We start from the raw sequence: 17,662 nt of genomic DNA, 5'->3' as shown, positions 1-17,662 counted from the left end.
ATATATATATATATATATATATATATATATATATATAAAGGGGATGAGGGTGGGGGAGGGGGCATCTACCCCCATTGTAGATCCGCCCTTATATATTATAAACTCAACGTGCCCTCTAACTTGTGTGGATCAGTTACCTTTTTATGAACTCCACGAAACATGTGAACCGTATTTTCTTTTTATGAGTGATATAAAGATTCAAAGCCACGAATCTATGACCTTGTGTATGGGGGGTTGGCTCTGATATTAACTCAAATGATGTACTACGTTTCAACTAAAAGTCTAAACTAATAGTTAGATTATAGATTTATGTTTGCATATTATATATGCAACATGTACACCCCTAATTGATAAGGTTAGCATTAGTCAACATTATGAAGGCATACCCATGCTTAAAGTGTCTAGTAAGATTGGCAAGATCTTACCTTTTCATCCTGATATGACAACATAATTATCTATATATATTTCTTGAGTGTTCATGAATTGACCATTATAAAGACATACTCATATTATCAAATATAAAAAGATCCAATCAAGTATGAGAAGAAAGATCATGGCAATAAGTGATGTAACTTTGAGTTGTAGCAACTCCATGGCTTCCTCTTGTAGACCTAACAAACCCTTCTACCACAAAACAAGCACAAAAATGGCAGATTTTATGTCCCATACACACAAAAACACTCACAAAACAGTCATTGTTATCAAGCTTCAAAGTATAATATAAATAGGCAAATTGCAGAAAAGATGAGGACTTGGGTGAAGAAGAAAACTTCACTGCATAAAATTTGAAGACTTAAGCATAGTGACTAAAGCATGATTATATGCAACTATAATTGTAGTAACATTTGACACTAGCAAATTGCTTTTTCAGAGTGAAAGAAAACCGGGAAACAGATAAGATGTGCCAAAAAGCTCGAAAATGAATCAAAGCGGAGAGAAAGAAGTGAAAATAATTGGAAATTTGGAATGATCTGCTGTTCATCAAGTGCCAAGAATATGCATATAAATTAGATATATATATGAGAAACATGGCAAACAAAAAGCTTGGAGTACTGTACAGTCCCCGCTATGGGAACTCAAAATGGAAAGCAGACAGATGAGGAGGATTATGAAGTCGAGATTACTTAGATCTCGATCGGTCCTCATTGCTTTGTAATGCTCTCGATATCCTTGAGAAGTCCAACTACCTGCTGCATACTTGGCCGCTTTGAAGGAGAGTCTGCTGTGCATAAATAACCAATCTTCAAGGCTTCTTCCATCTGTGTTTCTGGTGCTGTTCCATGGATTTTTGGATCAATAGCTCTTAATCCCTGGTTTTTCCTCACTAATCCTCTCACCCAAATAACCAAATTCCCGTCTTTCTCTTCTGGGTAATCATCTCCAACGGGTTTTTTACCAGTTAGTAGCTCGAAGAGAATGACACCAAATCCATAGACATCGGATTTTGGAGTTGGGGTTTTAGGGGAGCTTGTCTCAGCTGGTTGGAGAAACTCGGGTGGTATGTATCCAGGTGAACCCCGAGCAATCTCATCTTCAAGACCATTCCCGAAGATTTTAGCTAGTCCAAAATCAGAAAGCCTGGGCTCGAGGCTACAGTCAAGATACACGCTGCTAGCCTTGACATCTCGGTGTATGATTGGAGGCGAGCAGCCATGATGGAGAAACGCGAGGGCTCTTGCCGTGCCAAGTGCAATTTTATGTCTGAATACCCAAGTGGTTAACAATCCCTCGGACCCGACATTCTGAATACCATTACTGTCGTCCTGCAGTTCCCAGGTGTCTGTGCTCCAATCCTCGGTTGTTTGGACCCCGAGTGGAAGGTCGTGAAGCAGATTATGCAAATTCCCATTTTCCATGTAATCATAAATAGCGATTCTTTGCTCTCCCGCCAGGCAGTAACCCGTCAAGGGGACAAGGTTAGGATGTTTAATCCGCCCGAGGTATTCAAGCTCCCTTGCAGCTTCTTGGTTAGTCATAGTTGATCCATGAACCAAGACTTTGACAGCCACATGAATGCCACCGGGTAAATATCCTCGATAAACAGGCCCGAACCTTCCTTCAGCCAGCAACGTGCCTTGGTCGAAATTAGAAGTTGCAGACAAGAGGTCTGAAAACGTCAAATTCAACAACGGCTTCTCGAAGATCACCACGGGAACCGAGTTAGCTTGCTTCACATCAGCAACCCAAGTGGTGGAATCGGTCCGAAATGAGAATGGGCCCGACATGCTTTGCTCTTCCTTACAAGAACTCTGCTTTACAGCCCATTTTGTGGGTTTTCGACGACAACCAAAGGCTAGAAACAGCAAGGCCAGAAGAATAACAACTATGGAAAAGGTTAGGGAAAAGGTTAAAGCCAAAACAAGTTTAAGTCCCCTGTGCTTCGAGGCTTTTCCTTTGAAAAGAGAAGGATTAGCAGCAATGGGACACCCATCAGATGACCCAATGAAAGCCGATTGAAGGGTAGCAGGGGGGATTTGCGAAGAACAAAAGGTCACATTGTTGTAGGAGAAGTTAAACCTAATCATCGATGGAAGTATCTCAACAAGGGATAGCGGGATTTCACCGCTCAAATTGTTGTACGAAACATCAAGGATTTTCAACTTTTTCGTGTTTAACATGGGAATATGACTGCTAAGATGGTTTCTGGAAATATCAAGTGTTTTCAAGCTACTAAGTAACGAAAGTTCACTCGGGATTTCACCAATTAAATTGGTCGAAGACAAATTCAGGTATTCCAGATCACGAACCATACCAATATGTGGAAATCGTTGATGGGAAAATCGGTTGTATGCAAGATTCAAGTGTTTAAGGTTCTGAGCACTATTTAACTCCATGAAAATTTCTCCACTAAGCTGATTCTCAGATAAATCGATATAAACCAGATTAGACCAGCTGAAATTGGAGCCAAGGTTTACCTGAGAAAAGTGGCCTTGAAACTGGTTTCTGCTCAAATCAACCACCTCCAATGGACCTCCAAAAACACCAACAACAGAGCCCTTGAACAAATTGCCTGAAACATTGAGATAAGTGAGTGAAACCATCCCCGATAAAACCGAATCCTTCCCATGAATCTCATTCTCCGCAAGATTCAAGAACTGAAGCTTAGGAAACGCGGCACCAAAGCCATCATGGAGAGAATCACCGAGCTTGTTCCCTGAAAGGTCAAGGGAAACCAGGGAGTGGCAGTTCATAATCCCTGAAGGAACCTTTGAATCAAAACCGTTTCGGCTCAGATTAAGAGACTGCAAACTTAAAAGAGAACTCATTGCTTCTGGCAAGCTCCCAGAGAAATTGTTGTGAGAAAGGTCCAAGCTTTCGAGTTTAGCGAAATTCCCAATGTTACTAGAGAGAACCCCAGAGAGATGGTTGAATGACAGGTTAAGGAACTTCAAAGAACCCAAACTCCAAATATCAGAAGGCAAAGCAGTGAGATTATTGTTACTTAGATCCAATATCTCAAGCATTGTGAGCTTGCCAATGGTGTTCTCAGAAACCACACCAGATAGACCCAACCCAGTAGCCACCAACCTGACAACCCTTTCCTCTTTGGAGTCACAGAACACACCTTGCCAAGAACAAAAGTGAGCAGAAAAGTTGTGAACTTTGGAAGACTTCAAACCCATATTTTGCAGAAAACTGGAGACAAAGAACCCATCAGTGTTGGGTTGCTGGCAAACCAATGGCCTAAAACACACAGAAACCACCAGAAAAAACCCCAAAATTCCAACCCCCATCAGAGTATTAGGCGCCAATCTGTACGGCTACTGTTCTTTAAAAGGGAAATTTCTTAATTTCCCCTCAGAATTGAAAAACACCAACAAGTCAACAACCCCAAAAAGTCTCCTTTCTCAGACTATTACCACTCTCTTTTCAAACCTTATCAAAAACCAACACAGATTCCAAAGACATCTGCTAAAACCAAAACCACATAACATAAAATAATTTTATTTCTGGTCAAAAATCAAATCTTGAGCAGTGGGTTTGAGCCAAGAACCAGTGGAAGTGGCACACAAGTGAAAGGCTGCAGTATAGGAAAAGAAAGAAAGTGTGGGATTGTGAGGACAATACAGTATGATAGAAAAGAAAAACAAAAGAATGTGAACTTACAAAACTTACCTTGTCAGAGAACCATGCATGTCTAATGAACCCAACACAGAAAACAAAACCCAAAGCTGAATAGCACTTGAGATGCTCCAAAATTCTTAGAACATCCCTCCTCAAATGAAACAACAAAAGCTACTTTGAAGTGAAACAGAGAACACAAAAGCAATTTTCTTTTTTAACTTTGTTTTTAGAATCTAGTTGGGGGCAGCAAATTGACACTGGTGAGGTAGGGGTGAGGCATTAAAGTTTGAGGTTCATAAATGAAAAGGAATGAAGGAAAGGGGCTTTTGGGTGATGAATAATGGATTTAGCAGAGAGCTGTTGGTGGAAATTAATGATTCTGCTGCAGGATTGAATGAATATATGGTCTTTCAAGTCTTGCCTTTTTTTTTTTTTCTCTTGAATACAATATCATGGAGAAAATTATACTTTGGTCAAAATATTTAATGGATATGCAATTTTTTTCAACCTAGAATCATAAATAAAATTCCCATTTTAATCATATTTTCAAACTTCTACAATATTACAGTGCAATATCATAATTTTAAAAAAAAAATTATAAAATTTATAAAACCAAATAATTAACAACCTTATTTATTTATTTATTTATTTATTTATTTATATTACACCAGTATCTACACTGAGTTAAGCCTTGTTTGGAACAATACTAGTATATACACTTGGTCAAGTATTATTTGGGACTACCCATCTCCCCTAGATATTTTATTTTAATAAAATTATAGCGTTATAAAAGGAAATAAGTAGCAACTATATATATATATATATATATATATATATATATATATATATATATATATATATATATATATATATATATATATATATATATATATATATATGAGTTTATTTCATTTTTTTCATACATTTATATGTGACAGTCCATAATTAGTCATTTTTTATTTGAACATTTTCGTTTGGTCATAATATTTTTGTGGTATGATTATTTTTTGTCTTTCGTCAACAAAATCGTTTAATGCTGTTAAATATAAAGACATTTCGATTTTTTTTTAATACAAAGTGGATTGACCTGCTATATTTTTATTTTTATATTTTTTTTTAAAATATAATTAAAGACCAAAATATCATTGTATTTAACAACATTTAAACTGTTATGTTGGTAGATGACTAAAAATAGTCATGTCACAATAATATTATAACTAAAAGGGATGCTTTGAAAAAAATGACTATAACCGTAAATAGATACTTATAAATTCAGGACAAAAAATTGAATTAACTATAAATATATATACACACAGGAAATTATATTATGCACCGCGGTGCATAATCGATTATGCACCGCGTGTCTTTTTTTTTTAAATGAAAATTAACAGTGTTTATTTCCGCCGTTTCGCACCCTTTTGCAAAAAGTAACTCTGTTATTCAGTGTCATTTTGTATACACTGCAGTTTCAGTTGAACACAACTACAGTTTCATTTTGATATAATTATAGTTTCATTCGATATTTATAGACTCAAATATGTGAAAATGTTATTTAATTTTATTTTATATACACTATAGTTTCATTAAAACACAACTACATGATCATTTTGATATAATTACAGCTTCATTGTACAATATACACTCAAATATGTGAAATGTTATTCAGTTTCAGTTTATATACACTGCAGTTTCATTTCACTATAACTACAGTATCATTTTGATATAACTGCAGTGTCGGTTTGGATATACTGTAATGTCAGTTAGTGTTTAATATACCAAGCAAACGGACTCCGTTAACTCTAACGGCGGACCGTTTCTTTACTTAAAGAAACGGCGTCGTTTTTGACCGCGGTGCACATGCACCGCGGTCTATAATATAAGGAATAAGGTTCAAATTGGCCACTGAACGTAACCTGAAAATGCAATTAGGCCACTAAACGAAAAAAAGTGCAATTAGGCCATTGAACACTCAAAAAATGTGCAATTAGGCCACTGAACTCTCCAAACGTATGCAATTTTACCGGATAGCAGGTTACCATCAATTTTAGCAGGTTACCTGCTTACGTGGTAGCTTAGTTGTCATTTTTAATAATTTTTAAATAATTTTTAATAATTAATTTTAATAATAAATTTTATTAAAAAAAATTAGAAAAAATTAAATAAAAAATAAAATAAAGTCGTTTTTATTTTTAAAAAAAAAATTTAATAAAAAGTTATTATTAAAATTTATTAAAAATTAATTAAAATTTATTAAAAATGCCAACTCAGCTGCCACGTAAGCAGATACCCTGCTAAAATTGAGGGTAACCTGCTATCATGTGAAATTGTACATTTTTGGAGTGTTCAGTGGCCTAATTGCACTTTTTTTTCGTTCAGTAACCTAATTGCATTTTCAGGTTACGTTCAGTGACCAATTTGAACCTTATTCCATAATATAACGACTGATACACACATACATACACATAACACACACGCGCATATATACATACTTGCACACTACGAAATATTGAACAAGATTAATCCAATCGAGTAATGATTAGACTCGATTTAAGGCCCCTCTGCCAAGATTTTTTTTTTTTTTTTTTTACAGCATTATAAACTTCAAAAAAAAAAACAAAATTATTTACAGTTTCAATGAGACTAGGAACCCTAAAAGGAAGGTAATAAACACCAGTCATGCTGGCATAATTTATTCTTTTTGTCTTATTTTGTTTGTCATCTTACTATTCATGTATTATACATAACTAAATAGACTTGTCATTACTTATTTTTGTGTTTGATGATTTTCTAATTTTAAAAGTCAAATCTTTACATTTAATAAATATTTTAATGTATTTTAGAAATATATTGATCTTTAATTGCAAAGATTTTAAATTATTTAGTAAAAAATCTTAAATTATAAATCTACTAAATAAACTCATTGATTTCAAAAAAAGAAAAACTCATTTATTTCTGAAAAAGTTCGAATTCGTTATCAGAATGTACTCTGAATTGATACTAAATAAACTCTAATTCTAGCACTGTGGTTGTTCATAGAAATAAAATATTCCAGATTTTGTTTCCATTAGAATCATCTTCCTTTGAGATTTTTAAAATTATTTAGTAATTTAATCATTGTTGTGATAAGAAAGGAAGATTCCAGCTAATTAGAGCTCCCATTTTCTCCCTAAAATTATTATAACTTGTTAAAATAAATCACTCTTTCTTACCAAGTAGCTTGTAGTTCACTAGTACCTCTATAACTCTTCCAAATAAGATGTCATAGGTTCGATGACCTCATAAAGTCAGTTTCATCACAGTAAAATTAATTTGGATTCAAGTCACATCAGTAAAGTCATAAAGTAATTGAGTTAGAATTTTTACTACGGTGAACAATTAATTCTACTGCATCTTCCTTCCACATTTACTAGTGATGAATGCAGTGGTTGACCTCCATATATAGTGGCATCACAGGTCCTACCAGGTCCAACTGCTTCACAACAGGCAACAAGCAATATAGTTGTAAATGAATGCAAATTAAAGAGGTCCATTTGAAGAAGAAGCAAAAAAAGTTTGTTATTGATTACATTGTTTCATCATTTAATACATATACTTGAATATGTTTGTATATATACATAAGTTTGAAACCTAATTTTAAGTCCCGCTCCTGTCAGAGAGACTGGTGGAGAAGATAAATCAGGTAAATAGTGAAATATGCCTCCACAATAAGGCGTGTCAGATCACGAGGTGTGTCATGAGTAGACCCTAAATATAGGAGGCACATTTAAGTTCATACCATACTTAGACTAATTTTCGTTTGCACCGGGTAGGCTCAATTAAGGGACAAAATACTGATCATATTGATTTTTTCATAAGAAAGGAGATTTTGAACTTCTGGCCTCTCTTAAGGGATGGAAGTGTATGGTCACTCATGCCAACCAAACTAGTTCATTTTTTTGGTAAATTTGAACCCTACAACCTATAGTTGCTAACAAAGCAAAGCTTATGTTTGTATGTATACATTTTTTTTTTGACAAATCTTTGTATATACTATATATACATAAGTAGTATAAATGTATATTCTTGTAACTTAATGTAGTTATCTTTATACCAAGCTTCTTTGATTTACAAGAAAGTCCAATCCCTATGTATAAATGTAAAATTTTGTAACATAATGTAGTTATATTTATACCAAGCTTTTTTATTTATTTATTTACCTAAGAAAATATGTCCTCGCTATTCGAGAGTGTGTTCTGAGAAAAGTCCGACTTGTAACCCTAGTGAGTAAATCAATTCAAATTGTCCATAGGATAAGCGACTCAAACTAATTAAGGAGGTTTCTAAATCAACTGTCTGACCAACTTAGATGATTACCAACCTTCTTGTTACGTACTTTGTATAAATGTTTTAAAGTTTCATAAGATACTATGCATGCATGGGACAGATCAAAGAATTTTTTTTAGTGGTGGCAAAATTCAAATGAATTAAAAAATGTCTACAGCAAAATATGAGAATTTGATATGAATCACAAATATAGTCTCCTATAAAAGAAAGTATTGCTAATAGGACTTGATCATGACATATAGTACTACATTTTAATTTAATGGAACAACCAACTAAAGTACCTAAACATCTAGTATTTGTATATACATTTTTCTATATATAAATTACTACTCCGTACTATATATATATATATATATATATATATATATATATATATATATATATATATATATATAAATATATAAATATATATATAAAGGGGTGAAAGGGGGCAACTGCTCCAATTGTCCCCTTTTGGATCCACCCTGCATGCATGTAAATTCAACCATAAAGAATTCAAAATATCCATGCATCAAAATATCCATGCATGCATGCATGTTTTTATATAATATTTTGCATACTAATTTTTTACACATATACACAAAGGTACTCATACAAGTGCAGATCACCTAAACATACATCTGTCATTCATAAATTTAAAAAAAAAAAAAAAACAATCATTATTGTGTGAATTATACCATCAAATAATATACCATCAATATACAAATAATGTTCTTTTAATTTATTAAAATGTACATTATATTTAAGGAAAGTATATTATTATTTTGTATAATGTATTTTTAGTATTGTTTTATAGCATTACTGACTCTGTGATAGACACAGAAAGAGTCAATATCACCCCACTAAAACTCGAACCCAAAACTCAAACCCACAATCTCTCATATGAAAGCTAAGTACAACTTGGTGCCACTAAACGACAAAGTCTTGGTGTACTTTTAATATATTAAAAAATAAAAAATGTACTTTTTGTTATCATCACTGTGTGACCTTTGTCCATAAAAAAATATGAAACTCATCCTATCAACATAGCATACAATCGTATACAACATATATTCACTGTTTATGTTTTTTTTATTACTTATAATTAGCAAAAGATAAAATACAATAATAGTCACTATAGTTTTTATAATATGATAATGTAAATTGAGTATTATAAAATAATTGTTGGGTGAAGATTTGGAGAGTCGAGTTCAGTATTCTACTATTGAAATGCAGTATAAAGAAATAAAATTACGTCTTTACTACCAAATATAGCTTTTAATGCCGTAGTAAGCATTTGATTCTAATTAACAAGACTTGGAGGATTGAGTCCCATTGCATAATTAGAATCATGATATGCGGTCGATGTTTAGAGGGCCGAGTAGCTTTAATTTTGGCGTGGTAGTAATTGATAAGCGTTGATCTTGACAATAATATATATATATATATATATATATATATATATATATATATATATATATATATTATTGTCAATATATTAATTTTAATAGTATGATGAATACTAAATTATAAAATGTGTGTATTGATAACATATGGAAATTGTGATATCATTAAATTCACTTTTTACCATCTGTAAAGGGGAACACTGTGATGGTAACATCCACATAAATACATAATGAGCTGTTTGGGTGAATAAATCATAATGGCATTCCCTTAGTGGACCCATCCAAAAAGGATTATGGATTGTGTAGTATTACTTTTCCCATCTATATCATCACTCGTTACAACCTTGGACCTAGGGACTTGGCTGCAACAACTCTATTGTGCATCATGCAATTAAGATTTTAAAATATTTTTATTTGCCCCTAAAAGAGATCGAGTGAGTGAAACATGATTCTCGTACCTAAAAGTCAGATTACAAGTTTAATTATTGTCAACACCCTCTCAATTGTGTGATTCTCATTGCAATACAGGATATTTTTAGTGCAATTTACCTCTCTTATATGGTTTGCGAGCTTACACGAAAGTGACTCGATATTTATCTAATGCACACTTTTGGATAATGAAGACGAGATTCCATTCTCACCTAAATAAAAAATAAAAAAATAAAAAATCAGATCATAGGGAGGACAAGGCAAAAGACACAAATATAAGGATATAATTCATACAGCAGTATTCAATATAATTACTCATGAGGTTACCATGAAGCAAGAGGTGGCCTGGATGGGTGTTTAATGATTTGCATTCATGAGGTATTGGAAGAGTAGAAACTACTCAACCGACATAATTTATTGTTATTATTATTAATTTACTTTCTCTTCCAATAATTAGATGTAATATATATTTCTTCCATTTTTAGTCTCTGAATTAGTTTTGTGTGACACTTTTTATATGATACATGTAATATTTTTTAGTTGAAATGTAATATTTTTCTATGAACATATAAGAAATTACATTTTAATTAAAAATTATTGTGTACAAGGTTGTAAAAATCGCTAGGTGTTCTTTGGGCGTCTGGGGAGCGCCTAGCGCCTAGGTGTTTTTTTTTTTTTTTTAAATAAAATTAATTTAAGGAAAAGGCACACCAAATTGGATAGAGGAAAGGTTAGACAAAGTTTTGGCTAACCAGAGCTGGCGTGAGAAAGTGCCGGATGCTAGTGTGCAGAATATATTAACCCGAAAATCGGATCATTATGCTCTTTTCCTTGGGATTCTGAATCTTCGGGAGAGGAGGGGTGGTTTGAGAAGAGGGTTTCATTTTGAAATGGCATGGCTGCATGATGAAGGATGTAGAGATGTCGTGGAAAAGTCGTGGAATGAAGGTGGAGGAAGGAGTTTGCAGGAATGTATTTCTCTTTGTGGAAATCGTTTAGCGCGCTGGGGAGGAGATCGATTTCATAAGTTTGGTGAACGAATAAGGAACCTACGAAAGGAGCAGTTACGTCTAAGGGGGTGTAATGACCCAGCCTCATTGGCTGAATTTCAACGTTTAGAGGAGTGCCTGAATCGTATTGAAGCCCAGGAGGATGCATACTGGAGGTAGAGGGCCAAGCAGCATTGGCTTAAGGATGCGGATGCGAACACGAAATTTTATCACAGGTATGCATCTTATCGCAAGAAAAAGAATACTATTGTTAAGATTATGAATGATAGTGTGAATTGGGTTGAGGGAGAGGCTATGAGGAATATTATCTTGAACTATTATCGGAATATCTTTAGCTCCGGTTCTCCTAATGATAATGGGGAGTTCTTTGGAAATATAGGCTCTCGAGTAACACAGGTACAGAATGAGACGCTCTTGCGACCCTTTGATGTTATTGAGGTTAAGAATGCTCTATTTTCTATGTTTCCTGACAAAGCACCAGGACCGGATGGAATGAATCCGGGTTTCTACCAGCATTTCTGGGATGTAGTGGGTGGTGATGTGTCGACCTATATTGTGAATTGTCTTAATACTCGCTCGTTTCCTGCTAGCCTAAATGATACGAATATAATCCTGATCCCCAAAAAGAAAACCCCTGAAGTGGTCTCGGACTATAGACCGATAGCGTTAAGTAATGTGATCTACAGGATTGTGGCTAAGGTCATAGCTGCCAGAATGAAGCCACTCATGGGGGATATTATATCTGACACCCAGAGTGCTTTTATATCTGACAGATTAATAACAGATAATATTTTGATTGCTGCCGAAGTTGGTCATTTTTTGAACAGAAAGCAATGTGGAATCACAGGATGGGGGGCTTTGAAACTGGATATGGCGAAAGCCTATGATCGGATGGAGTGACCCTTTCTGCGTAATATGATGCTAGCGTTGGGATTTGATGAAAGATGGGTGGAGTTAATAATGTTATGTGTAACCTCAGTCTCGTACAGTATATTGGTTGGGGGAACACGAAGTGAACAAATCAGTCCAACTCGAGGTTTGAGGCAGGGTGATCCCCTGTCACCCTATCTCTTTATTATTTGTGCTGAAGGACTTTCATTATTGTTACAACAGGCCCAGACAAGGGGAGAATTACATGGTTGCAGAGTAGCTAGAGGAGCCCCCCCTATATCCCATTTATTCTTTGCAGATGACAGTTTACTCTTCTTTAGAGCAACTGCCCAAGAGGCTGGAGTGGTAAAGCGATGTTTATCAGTGTATGAGGAAATGTCTGGGCAAGCAGTGAATTACTATAAATCAAGTATTTGCTATAGTAAGAACACACGTGATGAGGACAGGGAGGAGGTTGCCAGTATCTTGGGAGTGGTGCAGGCTCCAAATTTTGGAAAGTATCTAGGTGTAATACCCACTATCTTTTAAAATAGGTCAACAAGTCAAAGGTTATTAAAATTGATATTGGATGAATTTACTAAATTACCCCTCTTTATCCTTAAAGCTTAAGGAATCTCTTTTAACTTGGAAGACCATCTCATTTGAAAGAAGAAAAAGATAATATTGGCTAGATTGATAGAGGAATGGAAAAACCTTGAAGCTTTGATCTCCATCTTCTTCAAGCTTAGATCTCAAAGCTATTGGAGTATTCTAGGTGAGTTTGACCTTCATATTTCGCTCTTTGAGTTGGGTTTATCATTTGAGCCCTAAGATTGATGTTTGCAAATATTAGGAATTTTTGACAAGGAATATTTGGCGAGCTAAATAGCTAAGATTTGGATGTTTTAGGTAAGTGATTAACTCTTCTCTCCTTATTTTGCAAAACCCATAACTTATTATGGGATAATAATCTCAACTACTTTGAATATCCATTTTAGGGTTAGTATGAGTTAAAGATATTTTGGACTATGATATGTTTTTGGGTTTGAAATGCTAAGCTGAAGTCTGGATTGAGAAGGTGTTTGGGTTTGTTGGACTGTGTTTTCAGAATGAGAGTTAAGCTAAATTTCTGACTGAAATTATCACCATGTGTAGTGATGGTAGAATGGTTTATGGCTACTGTGCTAGAGTTTATTGATCTAGAGTTCGATTTTGCTTGCTAATATGGCTTATGTTTATTTTATATATGTAATATATGCTAATTAAATGAATTATTTAATTAAAGTGAGACTTAAACCCTTAACCTCATGCTTATTAATTTAAGTTCTTTCCAACTAAGCCATTTCAATCCCTTTGAAATTACTTTGGTTTAATAAACCATTCTATGATTTTTAAAGAGTTATGTACTAAGAAAATTATTATTTTGAGAATGGTTTAAACCTTGCATATTTCTTAGTTTGATAAACTTATTATCTATTTTGGAAATATGTACTTTGTTATGTGATTTTAAGGAAATGATTTTTGCTACATCGGGCTATTTGATTATAAGAACTATTTTGATTATTTGATCAAACTCATGAGGCAACCTACATTTTGTTGTTTGTTTTGTTTGGCTTGGAACATTCCTAATTGCTCATTCCGAATCGTCGAGCTTGACTCATTCCGAATCGTCGAGTCTTTTGAATTATTTATTGGAACGTTCCATCCAGCTCATTCTGAATCATTGAGCCCGACTCATTCCGAATCGTCGAGTCTTTTTGGACCATTATACCAATAATGGCATGTGCCACAGAATATAATGGTGGTTGTAGGTTGCCAATGAGTCATATGTTAAGGAATGGTTTGTGCTTTTGAAAGTATTGTATTATGAAATATTGTTGATGCCCACGTAGCTAAAGTTTCTTGTTTTGTGAACTTGTGTATAGTATGACGAAAGTATATTATGACTTCGATATAGTTTAAAGATCGAGTTTTGCATCGAGTTATTACTCTAAAGCATTTTGTATTATTTTGGGTTTACTTGATCCGAGGTTGAGAGGAGTATCACTTACTGGGCATTAGCTCATTATTTGTATTTTATTTTCTCGTGTTTCAGAGTAGTAAGGACATGTGAATAGCATGAGCACAAGTGGTGGGGTCTCGAAGGTGACTTTTGAAACTAGGAGACTTAGTCCTAGTGTTGGAGCTTATCACGAATTTTTGTTTCTTTTGGATATTCACTTTAACCCTTGTATTTTTGGTAACCCGTTGTGCTTGTGATGTATTTTGGACATACTACTCATGATTGTAAATATTTGTGTGTGGATTAAATGAGCTTTTGGGAAGAACTAGTTGCTTATATTTTGTCATTTTGGGTTGTGGAATTGTTATGTATTTAAGTGTTGTTATGAAGGTTTCGAGAGATACGTGCGGTTAGGCTTCGTATTGTTACAAGTTTTCATGTAACGGTACCACCGAGTCATGTCCTAGAAGTGGGGCGTGACACTAGGGCTTCCATCATTTGTGGGCAGAAATAGGAGAGCTGTTTTCTCATATATTGAGGACAAGATTAGACAAATAATTGGGTCATGGAATAAGAAGTTGTTATCACAAGCAGGTAAGGAGATTTTATTGAAAAGTGTGGCACAATCTATGCGACTATGCCCACCTTTTCGATGAGTGTCTTTTTATTACCTATGAATGTTTGCACAGCTATTGAGAGAACTATGAACCGTTACTGGTGGAGGTCTAAAGATGACCAGGGCATCAACCGGAAGGCGTGGGATAAATCCCTAAGAAATATGGGGGGTTGGGATTTAAAGAATTGCGTGCCTTTAATTTAGCCATGCTGGGAAACAGGCCTGACGTTTACTCACGAAACCTGAGTCCTTGGTATCAAGAATATTTAAAGCCAGGTATTATCCTAAAGGATCGTTCGATGCTTGTTTAGGGAATAACCCAAGTTTCTGTTGGCGTAGTATTATGGCTGCCCAGGAACTAATTTGTGGAGGAGTTAGGCGCAGGATTGGAAATGAAAGGGCAACCCTGATATGTGATCATCCTTGGCTTCAGGATGAGAATAATGCGAAAATAATTACTGAAAAACCACCACAATTGGCGCAGGCAACAGTTATGGGCTTAATGGATCAGGAAACGGGATCATGGGATCATGACATTTTAACAGATATTTTTATTCCAGCGGATGTGACACGAATATTGAAAATACCTGTGTCGCCAGATTATGAGGATGTGTGGTATTGGTATGGAGACAAAACAGGTGAATACTCGGTTAGAAGTGGTTACAGGCAAATAGTGGGGAGCTATGTTCAAACAACAGGGATGTTTGATAAATGGCCCAAATTATGGAAGCTCAAAATACCCCCAAGATGGAAAACATTTTTATGGAGAGCCTTGAATGATATATTACCCACTACAAAGAACCTGATTATAAAGAGAGTGGAGATTGATCCAACATGTGCTATGTGTGGAATCGTGCATGAGGATACTATGCACTCTTTAGTTAGATGTGATTATACAATGAACATTTGGGCACAATCTCACCTTCCAATCTCCAATAGTGTCACAGATATTTTTCATGTTTGGTTTAATGAAATATTAAATATCTTAGATGATGATGGAATTATTTATGCAGTGGGCCTATTATATTATATATGGCGAGCGAGAAATGGGGCTGTGTGGGATGCATGCTTACCCAGACCACGGAAGATGATTGCTACTGTAACCACAGCGATCCGGGCGTGGCGACTTGCACACCCGGACCGCACGCGACCAGCCGTACGGGGATCTGCCACGGCAAACGCCGAACAAGCCCAAGGGGCAATCGGTCACGCTGCTGCTGTTCGGCTTCCAGTCCAGGTGCCTACTGCCGTGGCCACCGAAAGCCACACGGCCAGCTCCTCATCTATAAGCCATGGAGGCGTGCGGCACCGATGCTACTTTGATGCGGCGTATTTCCACACCACGAGTAAAGCAGCTATAGGGGCAATTCTCCTAGACGGACAGGGATTGTATATCTCAGCTCTACAAATACCGATGATAGACTGTTTCTCCCCTCTTATGGCAGAAGCAGTTGCATGTAAAGAAGTTTTATCTTGGTTATGGGATCGTGGAGAGAGATCGGTCGACATCTTAACGGACTGCTTAACACTTCAACAATATTTATCACTTGCGAATGATACACCTCGCTCATACCTTGGCTATGCCATTGATAGCTGCAGAAACCGAATGGTTACCTTTGATTATGTTTCATTAAGTTTTATTCGTAGATCAGATAATTACTTAGCACACACTTTAGCAACTTCGGCTTTTAATTACTCAACTGCTATGTATTCAGACTCTGGCCCGCCAGACTCTATTTCATCTTACTTTCAATAAATGCCGCACAGGCTCTTTTCAAAAAAAAATTTAAGACTTTGGTAATTATAAACTATTTAATACTTTAATAGTTAATACTAAAATATTAAAACATCTAGAATTGTAAATTGTATAAATATTTAAAGAATCAAAACACAACACAAAGTTACAATCTCACAAAGTATTAATATTAGAGTACCTGATTTCAATTTTTTTTTATTACACTATTTGGGTTTGCAACCAATTTGAACAATTTATGGTTATTTCACTAAAAACGGTATCGGTTTTAGCGAAATAACCCATTTAAAAAAAAAAAACAAAACATAACTAATTGGTAGCCTAATATCTGCCTAGGTCGCCGCAACCTAGGTAGGCACCTAGGCGGTCAGCCGCCTAGAACAGCGATTTTGCCAAAATTCTAGGTGGTCGACCACCGCCTAGCGCCTAGGACAATTTTTGCAATATTGTTAATGTATCACATGAGACGGCATTACACAAGACGTATTATTGGTCTATTGAGTATTGTACATCTCTAACATTATTTGGTTTAATTTTTAATTACCAATAATGTTTTAATTTACATTTGGTGCGTGCAGTCTCTATCAAATTCCTTCCCCACATTTGATGTTTTTGATGAATTTTTCTGCAACTTTAGTTGAAATCCCTACTCGATAATCTTGTGAGTTATTTAAATTTAAGTAGCATGTCAACACAATAAAATACAGTGATCTTAAAGTTAGCATCATTACCAAAACTATGTGGTCTAATGGTACCCGGGTTGGACTTCTATTTGTAAGGTTATGAGTTCAAGCCTCAATGGAGGTGTTATTGGTTCTTTGTGTTTCAGTAGGTTGAGAAAGTATAGTAATAGAGCCAGTAGCATTCAAAAAAAAAAAAAAAAAAGTTAGCATCAATAAAAATCAAACAAGACGGGAGAGACATTTGATTTGAGAACTAAATGTCACCGGAATTTGATAGTCATGCACCTCTGAATGTGAAAAATTGATAGGACTCAAAATCAAGAAAAAAATCTCTGTAAAAAATTTCCCGACATTATCTAATTGCATTATACTGGAATATCTTAATTATATTAATGACATTATGAATTACTCGAATTTTAACTATATCATAACTCTCTAAACACTCATTGTTTCATTCATAAAACTCAAATTTGAAACTTTATTTAATTTTTTTTTTTTTTAAAAAACATTGATTTCACTCCCATCA

General features: G+C 35.0%; 1 protein-coding gene across 2 annotated transcripts; it reads right to left on the bottom strand.

Moving 5' to 3' along the window:
* Positions 1-937: 937 nt before the first annotated feature.
* Positions 938-4,501, bottom strand: LOC109177296 (probable LRR receptor-like serine/threonine-protein kinase At2g24230). Of its 2 annotated transcripts, none has more exons than XM_019326612.1 (2): positions 4,117-4,501; positions 938-4,021 (listed from the first exon to the last, which is right to left on the bottom strand). In XM_019326612.1, the coding sequence occupies exon 2, from the start codon at positions 3,732-3,734 to the stop codon at positions 1,143-1,145; it is 2,592 nt and encodes an 863-aa protein (XP_019182157.1). In that variant the 5' UTR covers positions 3,735-4,021; positions 4,117-4,501; the 3' UTR covers positions 938-1,142. The 2 variants fall into 2 exon arrangements, with proteins under 2 accessions (XP_019182157.1, XP_019182163.1); XM_019326618.1 differs by having other exon boundaries at positions 938-3,909.
* Between the last annotated feature and the right edge of the window lie 13,161 nt (positions 4,502-17,662).

The sequence above is a fragment of the Ipomoea nil genome, unplaced genomic scaffold, assembly GCF_001879475.1.
Source record: "Ipomoea nil cultivar Tokyo-kokei standard unplaced genomic scaffold, Asagao_1.1 scaffold0176, whole genome shotgun sequence".
In the NCBI taxonomy this organism is placed as follows: domain Eukaryota; kingdom Viridiplantae; phylum Streptophyta; class Magnoliopsida; order Solanales; family Convolvulaceae; genus Ipomoea; species Ipomoea nil.
Note: the sequence above shows the minus strand (reverse complement) of the source record. Positions and strands in the feature narration are given on the sequence as shown.

Coding starts and splice junctions, on each gene's coding strand:
- LOC109177296 (XM_019326612.1), bottom strand. CDS start 3,734: ATGGGGGTTGGAATTTTGGGGTTTTTTCTGGTGGTTTCTGTGTGTTTT.